The 25234-nt window shown below is 37.0% G+C and overlaps 1 protein-coding gene across 2 annotated transcripts in view; it reads left to right on the top strand.

Annotated features, from left to right (window-relative positions):
* Positions 1-25234, top strand: part of LOC136843158 (tubulin beta-4B chain) — a 66466-nt gene that overhangs the window by 34377 nt on the left and 6855 nt on the right. Inside the window, exon 1 of one of the 2 annotated variants that reach the window (XM_067111210.1) lies at positions 8266-8461. The exons of the other annotated variant lie outside the window; for it this stretch is intronic. Coding sequence (XP_066967311.1) covers positions 8405-8461 — 57 coding nt within the window. The 5' untranslated portion in view covers positions 8266-8404. Of the gene's footprint in view, positions 1-8265; positions 8462-25234 lie in introns of those variants that run through there. 2 annotated transcript variants of the gene reach the window in all.

Genomic DNA, 25234 nt, shown 5'->3' on the forward strand with positions numbered 1-25234 from the left:
GCATTCTCAAATATTCACTAACTTCTTCCACCCTTTCATTTTTCAGATCTTCCTTTGCTTTCACATTCAACTCCTCAGTTTTCCAACTCAATCGACACAAGACTGCAGCTTATCAAACGTCATCTGTTTGTTTTCATCTGTTTATCTAAGATACATTTGCTCATTAACCTTTCTGTCTTCTGTTACTGACCCCATAACCACTTTTTTTTATACCTCATACACACACATATATAGACCTATATATATATATATATATATATATATATATATATATATATATATATATATATATATATATATATATATATATATATATATATATATATATATATATATATATATATATATATATATATATTTATATATATATAATGCATGTTTATATATATATATATAATGTGTGTGTACGTGCATGAGCACGTGTTTATAAGTTTTTATTTACACATATGTATATAACTGCAATACAAGTTAACGAATGTATACAGACGAACAACAGAGCACCAGAATACCGTACTTAATCCTCCATCTTAGTAGTCCAAGCAAATGTTTCAATCACAGTATCAACGAGCATATCTGAATTCAAGTGTTTCTGTCAGAAGACTTCTGTGTAAAGAATATTTATATGTATACATGACATACAATATGGGCACCAGCGTCTGCGGGGCCAACGTAAAGGGCATGACGTCAGCAAACAGAGAAACCTGGGAGCCCTGCCCCAGCTGCCAATGGCTACTTCAACAAGCAGACCACGTAGCCCAAGGTCTAAAGGACAATCTTCTGACCTGGATGTAGCCTATGAAAGCTTGTTACAGATCATCAGGGAAACCCGGACTTCCAAGAGATAAGAGTGAACATGTAAAATGTGATTGGATGAGCATCTTGTCAAGTGTGAAAGCGCATTCATTCCTTAGAAGGTGGGTTTAATTCTATATTGCCTGAGCTTACACGCAGCAAGAACATTATCAGAATGTAAGTTGGGTTTGAAGTCCTAAACTTAATATTCTCACTTTCCTAATGGCAATGTTTATGGGTTTGACTAGAGTCCGTAGTCGGTGTCTTACAGAGAGAGAGAGTCAAATGTCATAACTGACTTTGAGTATTAATATCAAATCCTTGAGTTCTCACTAAACGCCAGCATCTGAATCAAGTATAACCGCATCCTCTGTCTCACATACGTATACACACATGCACAGACTCAGTCCGAGTATAAATGCAACAACTAAATAGGTGAGGTCACCATTTGCCCTTTTGAGAAGCTCGTTCGCGGAATGGTTCTGCGATTACTGCGGCGACGGTGAGCTCCTCATCCTGTGTGATGTCACCACACTTTTATAGACGTGAACATCGCCTATGGGGAAAGTAACTGGAGCGTTTTCTGAATTGTAAGAGAGTGGGGACATTTTTCAGTGTTATTGTTGCGGATTGTTTGTTTTTATTAGGGAAATTCAGTTCATTAAGTCATAATTTTCATTTTCATGTAAAACGTAGAACTTTTTCTCATTTGGAAAACTTACATGTGCACACACACACACACACATATATATATATATATATATATATATATATATATATATATATATATATATATATATATATATATATATGTTTGTGTGTGTTTGTGGTACCTATAACTTAGCGATAATGATGGTACCTTTGTTTTGTGTTTATATATATATATATATATATATATATATATATATATATATATATATATATATATATATATATATATATATATATATATATATATATATATATATATGCATATATATATATAATATTATACACTATATATATATATATATATATATATATATATATATATATATATATATATATATATATATATATATATATATATATATATATATATATATATATATAAAATTTAAAGCAGTGGTTCGCATTCCAGTTAACCCAGTAAGGGTTGGGTATCAACCTTAACCAGGATCAATGAGCACGGTCATAGTCCTAGCAACCCCATCCCAAGAGCACCACCACCTCTAAAAGGGGAAACAATGCTATGAAGCTTTTCTCCCAACCATTACTTAACAAAGACTTGATCACCCCATTTCATATTGACTAAAACAGATTGCTATTCTAATTTTCTGTCTTATGTCTTGCTTTCTTTATCAAAATACCGTCGTACATCTTTCCAGGTATACATATCAATAAAAGACAATTAATTATAATTCTTGCACTTGTCTCCCGCCTTTTCTGTTATAGAAATGAATAATCATTCCTTCGTCCATTCCCATTATTTAGACGTACTTTGCACATCCTAGTATTTCTCTCTGTCACACTACCTGTGTAATTACGCAGTTTCTCAGTACAATCCATTTTTGGCATTTTTTCCTACCTCGGTTTTTAGCAACTCTGTGAGGTCTCTGCGGCTGTTTTTACAACCATTCTGAGATCTTCAGTGAAGCTTCTCACTAACTGTTTTGAATTCTTCGTATTTATCTTTTATCTGCTTTCACCAAGACTATCATCTAAAACCAGCATCTCTTGATCTATTAGGCTAAGATTAATTTACTTCAAAGTTTTTTTCTAGACGTATACTGACCTATGGAAAAACATCTACTCCTGTCCGGTATTGTGCCTTGTATTTTCCCCGACCAATTTCACGTGTTTTCTCCTTTTTTCCACCCCCTTTCATCTTAGCTTCCTTATTTTTTTTTCTGTATTCTACTGTACTACGTCATTCTAACACTTCAAGTGAATTCCAAACACTCTCCTGTTTCTCTTCATCATGCTTTTCATTTTGCAAGTCTCCCATCCACTGATTTGATTCCTCCACACTTCGACCACATTCCTACAATTGCCCCAGTGACCCCATCCGGGCCCTTCCAGACACCCCATTGGTTCCTTTCATCAGCTAATCTTTTATGTACAGTGTATGGTCACAATTTGATCAACCCTTTTCCTCCATCTACTCTTCCCTGTATTCTTATGAAGTATCAGTTCTTTTAAAGTTACATACCTCTAACAATCAAGCCTTTTTCAGAACATTTCCACAAGAATTTCTTCGCTTCCAATCTCTTCGTGAACTCCAAGTTTATTTTGGTCATAATTACTGCCGTTTTGATTTTATTTTTTTAATTGGAAGAGTTTCGTCACCACTCAACGTATTGGTATTGGTTTGCTGAAACGAGGTTCTTTATATATATATATATATATATATATATATATATATATATATATATATATATATATATATATATATACATGTATATATATATATATATATATATATATATATATATATATATATATATATATATATATATATATATATATATATATGTATGTGTGTGTGTGTGTGTGTGTGTGTGTGTGTGTGTGTGTGGGCATGTGAGGGCTTACTGGCGAGATTTTGTTTGTATGACCTGTCTATAGGCTCAGTGTACATTGTTGTAGATTTCTATATCTGTTTGTACGAACGTCTATACCTATAAATTCATATAAATGTATACAATTCTAAAAACTGAGTAATAACAAATATTTGCTGCACGAATTCTTTATTTACTCTCCGACGCTTTTACTCCACGATATTTTCATTCATGCTTTTACAGGCGCCATGCAAACTTCTGCTTACTATTCATATATGCATACCTGAACGAGGACCGACAGAACATTACGAAATTCCTATTTCTCTACAGTTTTGTCACCTTTAAAATGTCTTTCGAGCTTTTTTAATTCATTTTTTATAGACTGACTAATCGCTGCTTCTACTTTTATTTATGGTGCTTGTCATCCTCAATGAGATTTTGTCAGTCTAAATGAAGTGTTTTTTTTAAATTGTTTCTTTTATTCTTTCATTGCATTAATGGAATTTCTTTAATTTCATTAATGGCATTGTGATCATCATCAGTTATATCACGCAAGAAAAATAATCTGGTTTGGCTTATAGTTTGTTCTACCTTAAACTTCTTGAATACATGACAGCTATAAAAGAAAAAAAGCGTTCGGACTGCTCGGTCACTTTTTTAAACAATAATCTCTAAGGCAAATTTTAACCACGTTTCAGTAATAGTGTCACTACTAAGTAGCTCTAGTAGTAGTAGTAGAAGTAGTAGTAGTATAATAGTAGTAGTAGTAGTAGTAGTAGCAGCAGCAGCAGTTTTTGATGAGTATATAGGTAAAAATAATGATGATGATATCATAGCACTACCATAATAATAATGGTAAAAATAAGGATGCAGTTGATAATAGTAACTAGAAATAATTATGATGTGAACAGTATGACAAAAGTGATAAGGTAAATATTTCCTTTGTAAAAAAAAAAAAAGTAGTCATAAGTCCAGTTTACAGTAATCCCTGTCGGATATGAGAACGTGGCCTTGCTGCCCGCAATCTTTGATTATGGATAAAGATCTAATTTTGAAAAATAGGGATGATTTTCTCCCATGCCTCAAGGATGCCGAGCATTTGCATAACTTGCAACAACAAAGCCGAAAAGTTGAAGGTGGTTCGTATTTTAATTATTGTACAGCGAAATGGTAGCTGTGGAACTCTCTTTACAGAGTAGATTAGACTGTAATGAAACTTCATTTAATCTGGGGCTTTGGATATAGGGAAACTTTTACTACTTTGGAAATTTCGTCTAAAAAAAAAATTTAAATAAACTGAAACGCTGAAAATAGGATATATCATTGCAAGAAATAATTTCTTCTTATGTTTTCCAAGCAATATTAGACCAACGATTTCTTCGCACTATAATTTAGATAGGAATATCAGAATACCCCTTTTCAATCGGGATCCATAAATCTGGTTAATATTTTTTAATTTTTTTTTTTACTCTCCGCAGCACGGCCTCTGGAAAAAAATAGATATTTCCACATAGATTTCCGGAACAGTTCTCGTCTTTTGATAGCCTTTTCAGCCGTCGACAAAAGCTGACGATGTTTGTTTTCCGTCCTTTCAGTCTCCGAAAGTATTTTGGGCTGATTTATCGTTTTTTAGATAACTAACATCTTAGCAACCGGGTGTTGTTATCGCCACCATCTCATCGGCAACAGAAACAAGCGACCACGCACTCACGATCTGGTCCTGGCTATGATTCAGGGTCAAGGACAAGGGTGTCTTGGCATAGAAGGAGATCATGTTGTTCTAGGGGGCATTTCTTCCAGAAGGCAGGACGAGCGAAATTCATCAGCAAACACTGTAGCTGCGCCATGGCAATGATCTCCGCCATATCCCTGTTTAAATAATTAGGAGACAGAAAAGCAGACACGATTCTACAGCCCTTGCCCCTACCGTAGCCCTCTTTTTTTCTGCTACGCTAATTTGCCTTGGTGGTACTGTGCTCCGGTGTAAAAAGGCTCGATGAGTCACAGAGACTTCACAACACGCAGTACCCAGTTAGTGGGTCCTGACAGCAAGTTGAGGTTCCGCAGGTTTCATTTTAGAAGAGGGAAACAAATTAAGTAATTTTTTGCCCTTGGTCAGGGAAGAGTTCTTGTATGATATAAATCTCAGTATTTTCTGTGTTGCACCCGGAAATATTAACATAAAGAAACTTACGTTAATACTGATTTGTCTTCAGGGTAATTGCTTGTCAAACCAACTGCATGTTCAGCAAGATTCTGCCCCTTTTATAAAATCTCATTTTTGCAGTGTTACTTATATACAGTTTTTTCATTCATGTGTGTATGCGTTATGATTCAAGCCTTTTGGAGAGAATTTTTACCTGTCAGGAAAGCCTTGTTTTTACATTCCAGGGACTGTTACAGTACCACTTAAGGCATTAACCAGCTCCAAGTGAATATTTAACACTTCTGGTGTATTTTAACTACTTGCACATTGCCAGTATTATTGTAAGAATTTTTATTTTTTGAGGTGATTAAGTAAAATGAGATTGAGTGCCATTCACGCGTAGTTAACCGGTGAGTGTGACGAATCCAAATAATCTGAGAGCGCTTTATGGACAGGTGATTAGACCAATGTGTTTTAAGATTTATTACAAGTACGTCAGAAATGAGAACGGAGCTTCATAGCAACTGGGAAATCTGATCTGTGCTAAGTTTCTTACTGGCCAAGTCTGGAAAAGTGTTGAAATATCTGTGAGACAAAAAATTTGTAAGAGTGAAACTCATCAACTATTGAAATTATTAAAAGCAGTTTTAATAATTTTAATAACTGAATATGTGTCAATCAGTTATTAAAAGGTCATTTCGGAGATTCATATTTTCAAGTTCGTATAAGCGACCGCTATAATATATCACCAGTGAATTATGTTAATGTATAACAGTTGTCTTAGTTTCATGTTCGTGTTCATTTTAGGACATTGCTTTTTACCATCTATTTTGGCTATGCTGCCCGCATGACCCTTGATTTTCTGATGTCGCTGCTTGTGTTGAACATATTTCCTTTTTTTTTTTTTTCTTTTTTTTTGCTACATTTACAGAGTATTCAAGTTACAGTTTACAGATTTTTGCTAATGAGATGATCCGTATTTTTTTTTTTTTTATCATTCCTCCTCCCCGATTTTTTATTTTTGCTCTAATGAGATGATTTTTGCCCTAATGAGATATTTTTTTTTTTATCATTCCTCCTCCCCTGTTTAATTAAACTTTTATTTTTGCCTCTCTGTGTAAGTCCTTGCAGTTTCGATTTTTGCTCCTAATGAGATGATCCGTATTTTTTTTTTTTTATCATTCCCCTCCCCTGTTTAATTAAACTTTTGTTTTTGCTTCTCTGTGTTAAGTCCTTGTAAGTTAATTTTTCATCTTCTTGTAATTGGTATCTATTTTGGGTAACAATTCTTTGTCTTCTTCCCTTTTGCATATCAGTATTTTGTCGTTGGCTTGAAAGTAAAAAGATAAATAAATTCTGAACTGTGGTATAGAAGGAATTAAGCAAAATAAGGTAAATACTTTTAAATAAATCAAGTTAATAAAAAAAAGGATTCTTTCTTAAAAAGAGATCTAACCAACCTTATAAGAATTGTTGTTGTAAGTGGGGACTCAACAAGGTAATGAGTCTAATTTACTACTGAGAAATTACAATAATGTCTTGGCTGAGTGCTGATGAAAAAGAAAGGAAGAAGTTTCCAGATTTCCTTGTTCTAAAGAAAAGATTGAGTTGCTTGTGTGGTTCATGGCTGTTGTCTACTGTTATTGCACAGGTTGCATCAGTTGAGTGCACACAGCCTGATTCACAGTTCTTGGACCTGGTAGTACATCAAGGGTAGATAGCCATCCCTACAAAACAACAGCCTCCGCCTTCTTTCTGCATTTACTCTGGTCTGTTCTGATTACACGCACACGAATATAGCCTATCTATACGAGTATTATACTGCACAGTAGATATATATATATATATATATATATATATATATATATATATATATATATATATATATATATATATATATATATATATATATATATATATATATATATATATATATATATATATATATATATATATATATATATATATATATATATATATATATATATATATATATATATATATATATATATATATATATTATATATATATATATATATATATATATATATATATATATATATATATATATATATATATATATATATATATATAACATATGTGTATAAGAGCTCCACACCAGTTATCTTGAAAGCATCTGAATTATCCATTTTGAATGCATGTGATTACAGAAAAATAAATAAAAATTAAGCATTAAAACAAACACATCATTGATCTAACTTGTTAGTTCATCTGCATTAAACCGGGTAGATTACGTCACAAACATGCAGCAGTGATTATTAGCATTAAAAGTAAACGTAACATCAACTAAAGGCTTGTACAGATCTAATTATATAATCTAAATAATTGTAGATAATGTCGTGTTTAATTAAAAATGAATTATATCAAATCTTTGATATGTATAAACACTAGAAAATTAGAAACCAACTACTTTTGACTTGATGCAGAAAATTACACATACACACGCATGCACACGCGTGTTTGTTATGAATTGTAATTTTTAATTGACCATCTGCAGTTATATGCATTCAAAACAGATAATTTTTTATTTAGGAAGTAGCATGACACTTTTGATTGGCATCGATATGGGTGTGTTCTCATCGATTGCGCCAAAATCGATATGTCGGAGTTGCCAACTCTAAAAAAACACTTTTGTCTTCATTTATTCGAATGAAATCCCATTCTGATTTTATGGATTATTGAAATATACCATTTAGAAAGGCAAATATAAATCAATATTTATAATTTCTAGAGTCGACAGTAATTTTATTAATTTTGTAGCCAACCGAGATCGGAAATGTTGGTAGCAGTGCGGAGAGCGCCTGCGCGTTGCCGGGGCCAAGCTCCGTTATAACCCGCGAAGCAGCCGCTGTTGAGGCATTCAAAGCTCTTTAACTTCACAGGGATATACAAGTATTACCACACAATGAGAGAAATCGTGCACATTCAGGCGGGCCAGTGCGGCAACCAGATTGGGGCCAAAGTAAGTGTGCTGTTTTTGATAACAAAAGTTCTCTGCTGTTATTTGTTCGTGTAGAAAAGTGATTATTTGATATCTAGCAGCAACTACCGGCTTGGTCTGGGTGTGGGTGAAGGGGATCATGAGGCAGACTACAGCTGTGTGTATACGTGTAAAATATTTATGAAGACATCGCAACCACTACACATTACCCACTCACTAAGATACCTTAATCGCAATTGAAAATCATCTCTCCAGATCCTCCTGTACCCTGTAACAAACGAACATTTCCAAGTGGTCGACTAGTCTGATAGCCTGACTGAAGGGTTAATTGATTTCATTAAAGTTGCGCTACTGACAGATCTAAACAACATAGTACTGTACAGTACATGCGAGCGAGGTTCCTAGCGAGAGGGTTATTTAAGATATGATTGAGAGAGTTTTTTAAGTGTTTGGGGGAGTGAGTTGGCAACGATGATATTCGCGGTGTCGGATGGAGATGCAAGTCGCCAGCCGCTACAAAGCGTAGGCTAAGAAACGTAATTCGAGATCCTCGGGAAGATGCGTTTGTTGATAGATAGACTTAATTATTCGCTTTTGACCTACCAGAAGTAACAAAAAATTCCAAAGGTTAAAGATTAAAGGAAAAACATGGTTTATAGTTTCGTAACAGTTGCTTAGTTATTTGTTAGGGTAGTACTATCCTCGGTGAACTTTTGAGGACACATTATTTGTAACATGGGAAAAGTTAACGCTTAGGGTGACGGATAAGCCTCCAATGGTCATCATTCACATTTCTTACGAGATTTTTTCCCCAGATAGCTTGACGAATACGTGTAGCTTTCGAAAACGCTCTGTTTTTCTTCTTGGAGTCGGCAAACAAATACAGGCGTTTCGTGTACTTTTGGAATTTTTTAAAAATCATCGTTAAGATTTAAGACTTCCTCGCAAGACATTCTTTTTCCATTAGTATTTATGACCCCTACTCTCTCTCTCTCTCTCTCTCTCTCTCTCTCTCTCTCTCTCTCTCTCTCTCTCGTGAACGCCAACCCACACGTTTTTGTTGTCTCAAGTTGCAACGTTAGAGCATCTAATATCAGGGGATCCTGTATCGTGGAGCATATTCAAAGACTTTTAGTTTATAAGGAGCGATCTGCCATCCCAGTGTCATTTTTCATCAGGGGCCATATACTGTATATATTTAGTAGTTATTGGGATAAATGTAGATGTCGCAATGTGTTCGTATCTTAAGTCTGTTCTTGCTTGCTTGATGTCACAATGTTTTGATTCTTACAGTCCGCTTCTAAGATTGTGATTAATTTAGTGCAATTGCTTTTGTAATTCATTTATAGTGGAAAGATTCTTTGGATTGTTTGCTTTCAGTTATGTTTGTGAAGTAACTTTTGCACGTACAGACACGCCCATTGTAAGGTTAATAATAATAATAATAATAATAATAATAATAAAAACAAGAGAAATATGAAAATGGCTGATTCATAATGGCTCTGGACCCGAAGTTCATTGCCAAGGCAGGCCACGCCCCCTCTGGCTCTTCCCCTATCTGCGCCGCCTCCATACCAACCTTCACCATGGAATCATCTGGGGAAAAGGTGCTCGGCCACGCCCCTTCCTCCCCTCACATATATCCTTGGTTGGAGAGTGCAGGCTCTCGGCAGTTGGGATAATTAAAGATAAACAGTAATCTTCGGAAGAACTCATCTCTTTTTCAGTAATACTTAAGATGAATTTTAGACATGAAACATTTTTTTTTGTATGACTAATTGAAAGCATTTTCCCTGATCGTCTTTATGGAGGCGAAACGAATGATATTGTATTCTGGTCTCATTGTCGAATCTTCCCCTTGAAGGTTATTACCAGCAGAACTATTGGGTTGCTTTTGGGTGGTTAAATATCAGAAAAGTTTCAAGGATTATTGAGCCAGTGCCAGACATGTGACGCTCTGGTCTGGTTTTCATGTTAGATGATGATAACAATAATGGTAAGGGCCACAAGAGTTCGCCTTTTGGAGTTCTTATCGATGGCCGTTGTAGATCTGAAATTTACAGATGCTTTAGAATAGCAGCTTTAGGTCAACATTAAAAGTTTAACCGTGGAATGAAGAGCAGACTCACCATACATAGAATAGTTTAGAACTTTCACACTTCATAGGAATATATAGAGCCTGGTGAGAGGCTACGTTATTTGACACCCCCTCCCATCCTGTAAGAGGCGTAGCATCTTTAAACGATACATATACAGTGCACCCAAGTGTTGAATCACAAAGTGGAACAACCCCTGTCATTAGTACTGAGTTTGAATAATAATAACTGAAATAATAAAATACTTGATCATAATAATGATGAAAATGTGTTTAAGGAAGGTGACAGTATAATAATAATAATAATAATAATAATAATAATAATAATAATAATAATAATAATAATAATAGAGGAAATCAACACAAGTATCTAAACTTCATTGATAATAGTAATGGTCATACTCATACGGATTAGTGCTCTTAATGTAGGCAGGAGTCCGCTTCCCAGATGGATAGTCGTAAAAGTTTGTAAAAAGACTAGAATAACTTTTAGTTATACTCTCTCAAAAAAGAAAAAACCATGATGGTTCTTAAAGTTAAAACAAACGATATCTTAAGTATGTTCAGTCTGCCTGTCTGTGGCATGCACTGGTGCCATTGACCTTTTATGCTGTGACGCCAAAGGCTAAAGAGCAATCAAGTTGAGCTTTAAATACATGGAAAACTTCGAGAAGAGACGAGTGTGCACCTCCGTTTTTGATGCACATGGGCTAGTGTCGTAGCGTGGCAAACACACGCACAAACATATAAATATATATATATATATATATATATATATATATATATATATATATATATATATATATATATATATATATATATATATATATATATATATATAACACATATATATAGAGAGTGTAGGAAAGAGAACAGCACGTCCTAACTAACTTCTAAATTATATTACGCTAATAATACGACTGGCAAATGGCTCTGAGTGAAAGACTTGTAGATTCGAAACGGGATTCTCTTCCAATTATGCGTGAATGACGTCTTAAGGCTAGGAACAGAAGTGACACCTAATGCTGCTTGTCAGTTTTGTATTTATTAATGTCTTGTACTTCTTTATTTGGTAGATAACAGCTGATAAAGAAATCATGATCCCTGTGAGTAATTTTCTTTTCTTATAATTTTCAGTTATTAAGTATGGCGTTTTCTACGTTGACAGTGCTTTATTAAAGATCAGACCATCCAAGATAATGACTGCAAATACTGCCATCGCTTGTTTTGGAGGACATTGATGTTATTGTTACCATTATGTATTTTGTTGCCGTGAAAAAAAAAAGTATTACCGATACATTACAAATCAAAAGTAGGGACTTTTCTACCCTTCTCTGGTATTAAATAGCACTCTCAGGGCCTGCATTAGATTACGCCGTTGTTGCCTTAGACCAGTCAGTGAGGTAAGCGCCTTGTGCTCACTAACGGTCGGTCGGGCTACTTGTATGGGTGCACTTCTTCGTCAGATGGAGAGCTTGATTGCGTCCACTCCGACTTGTGTCCACTCCGATTTGTGTCATGGATAATTGAGGAACTGAGATCTTTACTCCATTTTTTTCTTATCTTTATATTTTGTCGATTGAAATTACAGTGCTCGTTTTTGCCGATTAACTTTGGTAAAAAAAAAATTAATAAAATGAAGAGTTCTGCCCTGAATTGCGATGTCTAACTCCTGGAATTTCTTTTAAGCAACCTAGGTGTCATCACTTCTCGTTAGTGACGTCACCGGAAAATGCCTGCTATATCATCAGATTGGTGACGCCATTGCCTTGGGTCGTATTGATGAGAGTAGAACAGGAAGAATGTAGGAAGTGAAACCCTTTCCAGCTGAGACTAAGTTGGGGCCTAAATCTAGGGTTGGACAGTCTGCGGCAGCCTGTGCAAGTACGGGTTTTGACCTGCACGTTCTCTTTACTGTGACAAATGGAGGGCCTGTCCTGATCTCTGACTTCAAGCCAGCAACAAGCCGCCAACACTAAAGTACTAATGAAAACTGTCGCTCTAAATACTTCCCTTTCACTTGCTAGTTCTGTAGACCTAGACTTCTTAAAGACTTTACCTTAATGCCACAAGTGTTGGCAGATCAAGATACTTTCATTCTTCATTCTTTTCGGCGTTAGTGACCCTAGAGGTTGATTTCTAATCAGTCAGTCTACACACCTCTATGGGATCATTGTTGTGAGAATCTGGCGTCTCTGACAGACTTTATATCCTGGTAAACTATAGGTATTACACGCGGAAAATTGTATGCGTTGAAAATTGTATGCTCTAATGTAAGATTATCACAATACTCTGCGTTAGTATATTACACAATAGGTGATATGTCAGCGGTAGTCCACCAGCAGCGTTCCTTCTAACCTCGATGTCATAATTTTTTTTTTTTTCATTAACGTCTAATTTATTGTCAAAAGTAGCCTTTGTTCTCCTCGCCTGATGCTGTGAAAAAAAAGTGGCTAAAAAACAACACATGGTTGATATAACACCTTCGAAGTAGACTGAGGCACAAGGTAGTGTTTTTTCCAGTGGTCTGCGATGACTTTTTTCTTAACTTTAATTGTAATGATTTTCCGGGAGTCCTAAATAAAATAATGTAGCAATTATTCTTTCACGTAGTATGGAAAACATGTGAGCTTTATCATTCTAAAGTAAAGGTTTAAATTAGATTCAGTTGGAGTAGGGTTGAATATTACACAATGGCACTGACACAGTTGGATAAACACGCTAAGAGGATCCGAATATTTCGTAATAACATTAAGGACATGTCAAGAAGTCCTGCGTTAAAAATAAAACTTTTCTGTTGCTTAGTCAATAATTATAAAACCATACGTTCGTCTTTATGCGATAAAACAAACATACGTTCGTCTTTATGCGATAAAACAAACATTGACAGCCATTCCCTGGTTTAATGAGGTGTATGTGCGTGGTCACATTTTATTCCGTTTCCTGTATATTGCGGGCGGGGGTGGGCGGTGGTAACCGTTGGAAGATGACAGTGGTGACAAAAAAAAAAAAAAAAAAAGAGGACAGGGACAGAGCCTGGCACGGCGTTGAGTGACACCTCGGTCGTCAAGTGGCTCATGGCTGCCTGATGCTCACTGCATCATACAGACTCCGCTTAGTAGTCCATCTTCATTTCCTGTGGCTCCATTTAGTGAGCCACAGAATTCTATCATTCCTAAAGATTGCGTTGATAGAAAATAAGCTTGAGCGAAGCACATCGATATGACTATTAATGGTGAAGGCATTCCCATGCCTCGACACCTTGTCATTCGCTGAAATTTTGTTGGTTAAAGCTTATTTCGTGGCAATGGAATTAAGGCTATTTCTGTTGCCAGTTCTTGGAATTTTAGCTCGTCTTTCTTATATAGTATAATTACTAGGGCATAGATGCTAAGCTCTACACACACCTGCGCGCGCGCGTGCACACATATTTATATGTCTATATATCACACATTACCACAGGTGAAAAATAAGAGACGGGGTGTAGTTCCTGACCGGTTTCGACTTTATTCCCAAGCCATTGACGAAGGACTGATACAGAGTATTAGAAGCCACAAATATATATACTACAGGAACAGTAATGACTAACACACAACCGTTAGAGACTACATATCTACCCACAGGCCGGCGTCAAGGTAGGAGTGGCCTTCAGTACTCATTTGGCTAAAAATTACAATATACTCTCAGGCGACAATACTGATAAACCTACCGACAACAGGCAACATCAGATCCACACCTGACAGTCTCAGGGATGCAGGGTTGGAAAACTCATTAGCACTGCTGCCCCCGTACTGTGTTTAAAATATGATAATCTTATTTCCATACATCTCTACTGCCTACCTTAAAATTTACAAATTTCTTTTGATATTAGAGGATCAAGTTTATACATCCCTTGACTGATATATTATGGCTGTAACTTTCTTTTATAAAGCTAGATTCAAACACGTAAAATATTTATACATACAAAAAAGTATATAAATATTTCTTTAAATGTCACATGTAAATTAGTGACAAACCGTCATGTTTGTGTGGGCGCGCACGTACACCCACATGTATGTATGGTAAGTGGTGGATCGCCAAATTCCCACAGGTCTTTTCCTCGTGTCGATTCTTGATAAGTGTTGTAAAAGGAGGTTGCTATTCGCAAGCCCATATCCACCCTAATTATACTCACTACTCAACTAAATTGCTCCGGCCTCGTCGGAATTCTAATTCTGGCCTTCTTGCTGCAACTGTCTCCCTTTATATATATATATATATATATATATATATATATATATATATATATATATATATATATATATATATATGTGTGTGTGTGTGTGTGTGTGTGTGTATTGTACTCATATATACATATGTGTGTATATATTTATGTATATGTATATAAATATACATATATATGTGTATATATATTTATATTATATATATACACACATACAGAGAGAGAGAGAGAGAGAGAAACGATACGCTAAGTGCCTTTGTAGTGTCACGAAAATCAATGTTTACACTGATAAAGAAAAGGAATATTCGAGGCTAAAGCCTTGCGTGTTTGAGAGGGGGTTTTTACTCCTAGACCGAGTCCAAACAGGACTGGATTTGTGAGCGGCATAGCTGTCGTGACTCCTCACTGCAGTACCGATTTGTGAGAGTCCGTAATATTGCTGCCAGTCGGCTTGCAATTACCTTTCATCGCTTCTTTTGTCGCTGCCGTTCTTTGTTCAAGCGAAGCTCTGCAGACGGAAGGCATCCTTTGTTCCAGCTGCTTTGGCGTGACACTAACGGCATACTTAAGCTTGTCAATAAAACATATGTTTCACTTTTAATTCACGCTTCGACTGTTCATTAAAACGGGCCGAGGATAAATGGTGATCTACATTTTTTATTAGGTTTGAATTGCCAAAAAGTAAATGAGCATTTGGATTCTGAGCTGTGAATTGTTTGCTTATGATTTTTTAAGTATTCAATTGACTTACAATTTTCCACCATAAATGGTATGAGAGAGAGAGAGAGAGAGGGGTAGCTAATGGGCATCCTGTAATGCTCAGCTGAAATATGCTCCTTGACATGCCATTGCCACATGGATGAGTCAGTACGTAAATATGTTTTGTTCTTCTCTCTCTCTCTCTCTCTCTCTCTCTCTCTCTCTCTCTCTCTCTCTCTCTCTCTCTCTCTCTCTAGTTAGTATAAGTAATTTTGTCAGATCGTAGGATTCAAACATGCCAGGCTGCGATTCGTGTCTCCTGGAATGGCCAGGGGCCATCTCTATTCCTAAAGCGGTGCCACAAACCCCATGATGCAGCATTATCCCTTACCTGACCCCGCCCTCGGTTCCTCCGAGCAAAGGGAGGAAAAGAGCCAGCGGACGGACACTTTCCTCAACAGCCTCTCTCTCTCTCTCTCTCTCTCTCTCTCTCTCTCTCTCTCTCTCTCTCTCTCTCTCTCTCTCTCTCTCTCTCCCAGCCTTACAGCCCCCATTATATGTAACCAGGCTTGGAAGCGGGGAAAGAAAGGAAAAGCGAAGAGAAGAGAAGCGACGCTGAAGGAACCTTGGCACCTCGTAACCAAGTCAGGTCAAAGTCGCTAATCATCTGATAAGAAAAGGACAATCTCTTGATCCAAGCAGGTGGGGGAGAAGGGGAATGCCGTGGGGGGAGGTCACTTAGTGAAATAAGCTGCCTTATGAGAGTCGTACGTGCCATAGGGCGTGGCGGAAAGAGGGTGGAGCCTGTCCAGACGAAAGAGAGTGAGAGCGGACTGAGGGAAAGAGCATGAGAGAAAATGTGTGTGTGTGAGAGAGAGAGAGAGACCCCTAGTCTATTGATCCATCCTCGGCGTGCTAGTCGCGTGGGCCAAAACCTACTGCAGAAGTCTTCCTTTAATGCAGATGACGATGATTACAGCGTCAAGCCCAACTTGGGCGAACCGCAGGGATACTTACTACCTATCCCACGTGTCATGCTGATTGTCAGACTAGGACCGTCGTGATCATGATGATTAAATTAAGGTGAATGCAGTATTCTCCGGTCGAGGGCTTGTCGACATCTACCCAACCCTAAGGCTTCTCTCTCTCTCTCTCTCTCTCTCTCTCTCTCTCTCTCTCTCTCTCTCTCTCTCTACCGAGACAGGTGTGAAGACTTGCAGGCAGTTTCAGCAACGTACTGCAGGTGCCGTGCGTTGAACGAAATGATTGCATATTCGATGGCACTAAGTGACTAAGAACGTCATTAGTGTCCCAGCTCTCTCTCTCTCTCTCTCTCTCTCTCTCTCTCTCTCTCTCTCTCTCTCTCTCTCTCTCAGAGCTATGTGACATGATATTCGGTTTTACCCATGTTTACGAGATTTAATTTAATTGCAGGGTTTATGAACACTATAGTGTTCCCACCTGAAGGTCATACTGCTTTTTTATTTTCTTTTCAGTATTGAAGTCTCGCACGTCATGAAAATCTGTTACTTATCCCGTATAATGTATTTCGTCTTGATTGTCGAACATGTGAGCATTAAGGAGTTAAGAGTTGTTTTATTGACTATCCCATAATTCTGTTCTCTCTCCTCAGAGTCCTCAGAGGTTTTGAAATGTTTACCTCTTAAATGACAGATTATGTTCTTACATATGTAAGGGAATTTTTGTGATTGGTTTTGTTCAAGAAGGTTTTCAAGTTCTCTTTCTTATCAGCAATTCCCTGACTGGTCAGTCTTTCTTGTTAGCAATCCCCTGATGGGTAGATCTTCCCTTCAGCAGTCTCCTGAATGGTCTTACTTATCTGCAATCTCTCTCCCCCTACCCCTTTCGACTGACTGGATTTCCTCGTCAGCAGTCTCCGGGCGTTCAGTCTTCCAGGACACCAATCCCCTGATTGATCAGTGTTTCTCGCCAGCAATTCCTGATTGGTTCTTTTTCGTCAGCAATTGCTGATTGGTTGCTCTTTTTTCGTCAACAGTTCCTGATTGGTCAGTCTTTCTTGCTATCAATTCCTTGATTGGTCAATCTTCTAGTCAGCAATTCATGATAGGTTGCTCTTTTCGTCAGCAATTCCTGATTGGTTACTCTTTTTTTCGTGAGTATTTTTTCGTGAGTATTTTTTTTCGTGAGTATTTTTTTTTTCGTGAGTATTTTTTTCGTGAGTATTTTCACAATTGAGCACTCATACGAGTGATTAGACCCAGGCTAGGTATGTTGCTTTATTTCGGGAAAGCCCACTCTTATGCATCTCATTCTTTTTCAAGGCTTGCCAGGGACATTTGTCTCCAACAACATTGAGTGCAATTTACATAAAAAAAAAATAGTATTTGCTACCACTGTACTATTATCACTGAGACCCAAGAGAACCATTGAAAAGTTGCAGTTAATTCCGGTCGTTCAAGGTATTTGCTTTACTGTTTGTGCATTTAATTTGACATTCATGTTATTCAGATGGTGTCTCTCCATACTTTCCTATATATCCACCTATCGATGAATGGGAGTGTACGTTGCACTTTGTCATTTTCTTCTAAGGAGATATAAATCAATGAATAACTTGTCTTTTAGCTGAGTTTGAAGGCTAGTCATAGAAGTGCAGGAAAACGAAGTCATTTATTTGAAGTTAAAAACTGGTCGTTTAGGTCATTTAGCTGAGGCAGTATGCTAGGCATTCAGATGAAGAAAATTTCTGTTTATTTAGTTGAGATTAAAATTAGCCAACTGGGCGAAGAACAGTTAATCGCACAGGGTAAGAAACAACTAGTCATTTGGCTCATGCAGATGGCTGGCTCTTCTGATAAATCTTACCCATCTCGTTCATTTTCATGTTTTCTTTGTCTTCTCTTTTCATTCTTGTCGCATTTATACTTCAGTAGCTAAATTGTGGACGCATCCCCCAATGCAGCAGCCTGATACTTCCTCAACATTAGTCTCTTCATAAGCCCACACGGCGTGTCAAACACTTCTGTACTCACTGCACCATTCATATCTATCTTACACAGATTCTTGTACAGTGAATATTAAGCCCTTACTTTTCAATACCTCCTTCACAGCACTCGTCCAACCCATGCTAAGTTCTCCTTCCGTCCCACTCTTGCACTTCCGAGATCACTTCCGAGACGTACGCTTTTCACCATCTTACCGTCTCCATTCTTTTAACATAACCAAATAATGCCAGAAGACTGATCCGTTCCTCTAATTAAACCTCTTTACATATACTAATTTTCCCCACATTTCTCATCATTTCAGTTTGTCCGACAATGCATATACCCCAAAAACATTTTCGCTGAACAATTTCATTTGCATTCAACATCTACGCTTCGCTTCCATAAAGGAAAGTTTTCTTGCCCTTCCCTTCATAGATTCCGACTTTGGGCTCCATACACTCCAAATCTCCTGCCAGAACTATACTCTTACAGTTATTCTTGACTTTTTTCATCTTGCAAACGCTTTCAAACTCCTTTACTAGCTATCCACAGTTAGTGTTGTATAATCTGCAAACATCAACCAATCACCACTCCATTCACGACTCATCTTTCTCTACCACAACTCTGCACCTGCAGGACACTATTGTCATTTCCCTGACGTCTGATATCACTCCGTTCATAAAGATATTGAACAGCCACACAGACATAACATCCTAGTCTTAGACCCAGTTTTACTCCATACCAGCCACTTTCCCGTCAACGTATAGCACACGCTTTGCTTCCAGCATAAAACTTTAAATGGCTCTCAACAGCTTATTTTCTGCACCGTATATCCTAAACACCATGCACATTGCCTCTGTTGATTCCATCATAAGCTTTTCCTAGGTCCATGAATAACACATTTCTCCAGTCAAACCTTACACACCTTCTCCCTTGATTTAAACACTGTTCATCCCCTTTCAGTCCTGTAACCTGCCTTACTTTCCTACTCAATCCAAATCATACACCTGTCCATGTGAACTAAATTATTTAATGACCTTATAATTTTGTAGTAGCCTTTTATTGCCATTACCTTTATATGCTGGAACAATTATTCTCCCTTATTTTTGTATACATGTACTAATATATATATATATATATATATATATATATATATATATATATATATATATATATATATATATATATATATATATATATATATATATATATACATACATACATATATATATATATATATATATATATATATATACATACATATATATATATATATATATATATATATATATATATATATATATATATATATATATATATATATTATTTATTCCTTTAGCCTCTCTACACCTTTTCCTCTCCAGTTCTCATTATGGTCTATGGACTTTTAATTATTAAGACTGCCTTCTAGAAATAAGGAAGGTTCTCTTAAAAAAAAAAAAAACAAGACGTTCACTTTACGAGGACGAAAATGCTCTTCTAAAGAGAGAGAAAGTTCTTCCCTAGAGAGAGAATTGTGGGAGGTTCTCCATAAAGAAGTTTCTCCCAAAAGGTCTGAAAGGGAAGATACTTCGAAAAGGACGAGAGAGAGGTGCATATATATGTGCACACGTGTGGGTGTGCGTGTGAGCACGCTTACTTACATGTGATACTTTATATTTCTCGTTCATTAGTGATTTAGAAAAGATCGTCTGTGTAACAGAAGCCTATGCGATGCCTGTTTCCACTTAAATGTATGAATCTTCAGAATGTCGATGTGATTCTGATGTCATTACTTCGGAACTGTTAATATTCACAGAACGACTGAGATCCGACTCAGTGATGCTGGTAATGATTTGGCACGTCGTTCAATTAAAGAATATTGTCTCGGTGCATGCAAGTCTCTTAAACTGATTTTCTCTCTCTCTCTCTCTCTCTCTCTCTCTCTCTCTCTCTCTCTCTCTCTCTCTCTCTCTCTCTCTCTCAAATATTTTCTACCAAATTACAAATTACGTGGCCCACTTTCATATGCTTTTAGATGTTCACGTTTCAATTCTGTTTATTTTGACTTGTTACACAATTTTACTCTTCATTGTCTTTGAACAATAGCAGCCTTGTTACAGGGAGAAAATATACACTCATGGGCTTCTCTAAATTCGAAGAGAGTGCAGATATCGAGATGAAAAAATTCCGTGTCTTGGAAAAAAACCATCTCAGTCTCTTGGAGAGATCATCTTCCTCACGAAGAGAACCTTTTTCTCATATGGAGACCTCTCCTTTGTTTTGGAAAAGAACTCCTTGTTTATTTCAGGGAGAACCTTCCCATTCTCGAGTTTGTTTGCTTAAAAGAACTTGACTCCGTTCTGGCATCGCCTCTAGACAGCTTCCAGACGACTGTACATGATGCCTCTCTCTCTCTCTCTCTCTCTCTCTCTCTCTCTCTCTCTCTCTCTCTCTCTCTCTCTCTCTCTCTCTCTTTGAGAGGAGGTCAATACCGTCGACATGCTAGTATCGATTATCAGGAGCCTGTGCTCCACCCCCTTGAAAAAAAATCCTATCCTCATTCTGCCCTCCTCCCCCAAAATCCTCTTGACCTCTAACTCGACTTTGCTGAAAGCCTAGTGCCAAAAGGGTTTTCTCTCCGAGTCCCACTCCCAGTCTTCTCTCTCTCTCTCTCTCTCTCTCTCTCTCTCTCTCTCTCTCTCTCTCTCTCGCTCTTTTCTACCTCCTCCTCCTCCTCCTCCTCTTCCTGTTCTAAGGACCCTCTTCCAATCCTCACATGGCTCTCTTTCTATAATCCCCTCTACTTCTTCCTTCAGTCTTCCCCTCCCCCATAACTTCTCCCCATTGCTGTCCCTCCCCCTTGCCTCCTCCACACCTATCTGTAGCCTAGACTCTAGACTGCCAGGCATTGGCAACCTTGAAACCTCGCTAACATTTGAAACAGTATTTTATAGTGATTTTCATACACTCTTGATGTCGAGCAGAAAGTTATTGCTGTCCTGTATTATGCGACCATGTAGGCTATATATTATGTTTAGTAGTACTGCGTTTTTGGACTCGAAGGAAAAGAATTGACATTTTAAAGGACAAAGCCACGTTTACAATATGTTTCAGTTATCGAAGGATTCGGAATCTTTCCATGAAATAGTATCAGTATATATTTTACAAGATTTTAAGGGAGTCAGGAAGGTATTCCAATTCTGAATAGTAAATTTAACAGTATAATGAATATATCCTTTACACTGTTATTATTATTCAGAAGGTGAACCCTATTCATATGGAACTAGCCCACAACCCTGTTCATATGGAACTAGCCCACAGGGGCAATTGATTTGGAATTCAAGTTTTCAAAGAATGTGGCGTTTATTCGAAAGAGGTAACAGAAGGTAAAAAAAGCAAAATTTACAGTATCGCGCGTTACATTTTTCGGTTATTACTCTGTAGCCAACTTTGTCAACAGTCAGTTCACTGACCTCTCACTAATCAATTATTGCAAACCTGTTCGTCTTACAGGTTGTCAGAACCCCCCCTCTCTCTCTCTCTCTCTCTCTCTCTCTCTCTCTCTCTCTCTCTCTCTCTCTCTCTCTCTCTCTCTCTCTCTCTCTCTCTCTGGCTTTGTAGTGCTAATGGTAATAATCACAGCCAACGAAATGAGGGACCAGAGCTCGATCCCTGAACGGGACGAAGAGGGACGATATAGACACGTTCCACAAAAATCCAGTAATCCTTCATTGACTAAGGTGGTGACTTTGTTACCCAGCTGGCAGTCAGCTGTTGTGGGCGTGACTGAGGGGTGTGTGTGTGTATATATATATATATATATATATATATATATATATATATATATATATATATATATATATATATATATATATATATATATATATATATATATATATATATATATTGTGAAGAAGAGAGAGAAAGTAAGAAAGGTGAATGTCCTGTACTTAAGGCTTCGACGCGGTAATCCTCGCCCCGTCGGAGTAAAACCATTCATAATATATTCAGCTACATTCCAAGAACCAAGCAATGTCAATAACACTACATTATTGACAGCCACTATTCACATCCATGTGGCATTGCAAGCCAAAGACCCATTAAGATAGTTAGGAATATGGCACCGTTTAACGCAGCGCTCCATTAAATGTTCCGCGACTTCAGTGTTGAATGGATATTGCCTATGTTTGTGCGTGGGTGTTTTTTGGAAAATATACGTTTGCGCCTTTCAGTTCTTGTTACTTACTAACAATTTACTGGAGAACCTTGTGACGTCAGTTTGAAACAAGAGCAAAGATAAATGTTGTTATACATGAAGTTATTGTCAGAATGCAATAATGGTAGAGTTATTGCAAGATTAAGCAGTTCTTAGGCTAGCTGGGACTCTTATTCCTTATTAAATTATATGTCAGCGGTATTTTGACTTAATTTAGTTTAAACCAATTTCTGTGTGAAAGCTTCAGATTAGAACATTTATGGCTTCACGTCTCTTATTGAAAGCCCTTAACAACTCTGGATTTTTCTTTTTATGTGTTTCGTTGATTTATCTCTCGGCAGCACTTCGTTAAAGTGATTCATCTTCTTTGCCATCGAACCCTCTCCTTTGGTAGAGAAGGCTTGCAACTCGTATATCAGAGCCAGTGAAAGGGGAATCTGTTGATCTGAGAGACCAAGCGAATTAAATCAATGAAACTGAAATACGAAAATGATGAGAAAAATTCAGTGACAAGAGTCACCTGAGTTCACTTCTGAATCGGTAACTCCAACGTTGCATCAATAACTTTGGAACTCCTAAAAAAAAAAAAAAAAAAAATAGAAAGAATATAATTATTTGCTTCCCTCTAAAATCCTCCATTTGTGATCCAGAACAGTGGTTCCCAACGTGGCGCCGGGGACAGGGGATTTGATTTTTAAGGGGAACAATTCGAGAATGAGTCTGTGTATGTTTGAGTGTGTGTGCGAGTTGAATACATACGGTGTATATACAGTATGAATACTTAAAAATACTTGTGTGTATGTACATGTGTAATTGCATATGTACTGCATATAATATATTATCACCATCATTATTACAACCATCAAATTGCTTTCACAGTTTCAATGTAGTACCAAGAAGAACTCTCGGAAATACAAAATGATGAGTCAGTTAAAACTTTTATTCAGTATAAAAGGAGCGATGGCATTGCTTTGTGATGAGGCAGAAACTCAGTACCCAAATTCAACCAGCTTTGCAAGGAAACTTTTTTTTTACCGTTCCCATCTTCATATTTAGCTGAATGTGGCTTTAGTGCTGCAAATGATTTGCTACTGAAGAAAAGAAATCAATTGGATACCGCTAAACGGGGTGATTTGAGACTGAAGCTGACGAAGGTAGTGCCTGATATAAAACCTTTCTGCAGCAAGCATGAAGCACAAGGATCTCACTAAGACGAACTTTAGTCATCTTTTCTTGAAATGAGCTCAAGTTGTATTTTGCATTTGGTTGGTACCTTTATTTTATTGTACAGTAATTCAGACGATCGAATTATTACAGAAAAAAAGCTTAAATTCAAATTATTTTATATTGTATACGTTTCAGTTCTCTGTTGTAAGTTTTGAAACTTTATTTGCTGTTTTCGTATGAGATAATCCACAGATATTTTAATATTCTATTTTCTCCCTCTCTTTATTACCAGTGAATATTCCTTTATTATCATCATCATCATCATCATTAATATTATTTTAATATCACTTAGTATTCTTTTTTTACACTTTCTTAGTAATTTTATTCTCAGAACTTTAACTGTCCTTTGGTTCTTTTATTTTCTCCTCCATGGAGGCCAAGTTCTTTGGAATCTTGTTTAAACCAAGTTATTGGCCTTTTAGGCTTCTTCCACCTAAATAGGTGTTCACTTTTTGAATAATAAGACTTATATATCAGCGCAGGGGGCATCAGGATTTTAGAGGTGATTAGGTGGGGCATGGCCAAAATAAGTTGGGAACGACTGATCTAGAAGCAGGTGTCGTGTTGAAGAATAATGAAGTAGTTCCCTTTCAGTGTCTGTCCAGATGTCTGCGTAGGCATCGTGAAGTTTAACGTTCTCTTAGATTAGTCCACCCCCTGTGTTTAAAGATGAATTTTAAATAGGCATTCGTAATTCGGTGAATTTGGAAACACTGGTGACTGAATTTCCCCATTGATAGGAAACCTCCCCCACCTGTAACCTAACTGATATTGGTGGGGTGCGTTCGAGATCTGTCTGAATGTATCATCCTGTCGGTCCTGTCTGTCTGTCTGTCTGTTTCCTTGTGGTCGCCTTGCTTACAAATTGCAAAGTAAACATATTCGTTTTGGCCATCGAATTCGATAATTAACCAGTCCTAAAGTTCGTAAAAGTTCAAGAAACTAGACCAGTATTTGCTGAAAATCGTGAAGTGATATTTTGCAGTTGCTTGTTTGACCTTAATTCTGTGCATGCATACGCCTTTGAATTCTGTACGTACGGTCTTGCGTGAGTGGTGGAATGGTCTCTGTACTGTACATACTCAATTTCAGGGTATTGCCTGCCGTGCCTCGATTCATTCGTGACGCTGAGAGCGTAACGCACGTCCAGGTCGAGGTACAGGTACTGTCTAGACATAATTATGCTAACCTAAATGTGGAAGCATTTCCTGTTGGTAGACTGTCATGGAAGGATTTTTCATAAGTGAGGCGGATGAAACTTTAGTGAAATATTTTACAAAAAGAAAAGAATGATGAAAAAAACGGTGCAATCGTCACGACTACTCTGAGTCAAATACTGTTGTCAGTTTCCTGTTGGATTAACTGGCTGAATTGGGTAATCAAATACATC

This window comes from Macrobrachium rosenbergii, chromosome 11 (assembly GCF_040412425.1).
Source record: "Macrobrachium rosenbergii isolate ZJJX-2024 chromosome 11, ASM4041242v1, whole genome shotgun sequence".
Lineage (NCBI taxonomy): Eukaryota > Metazoa > Arthropoda > Malacostraca > Decapoda > Palaemonidae > Macrobrachium > Macrobrachium rosenbergii.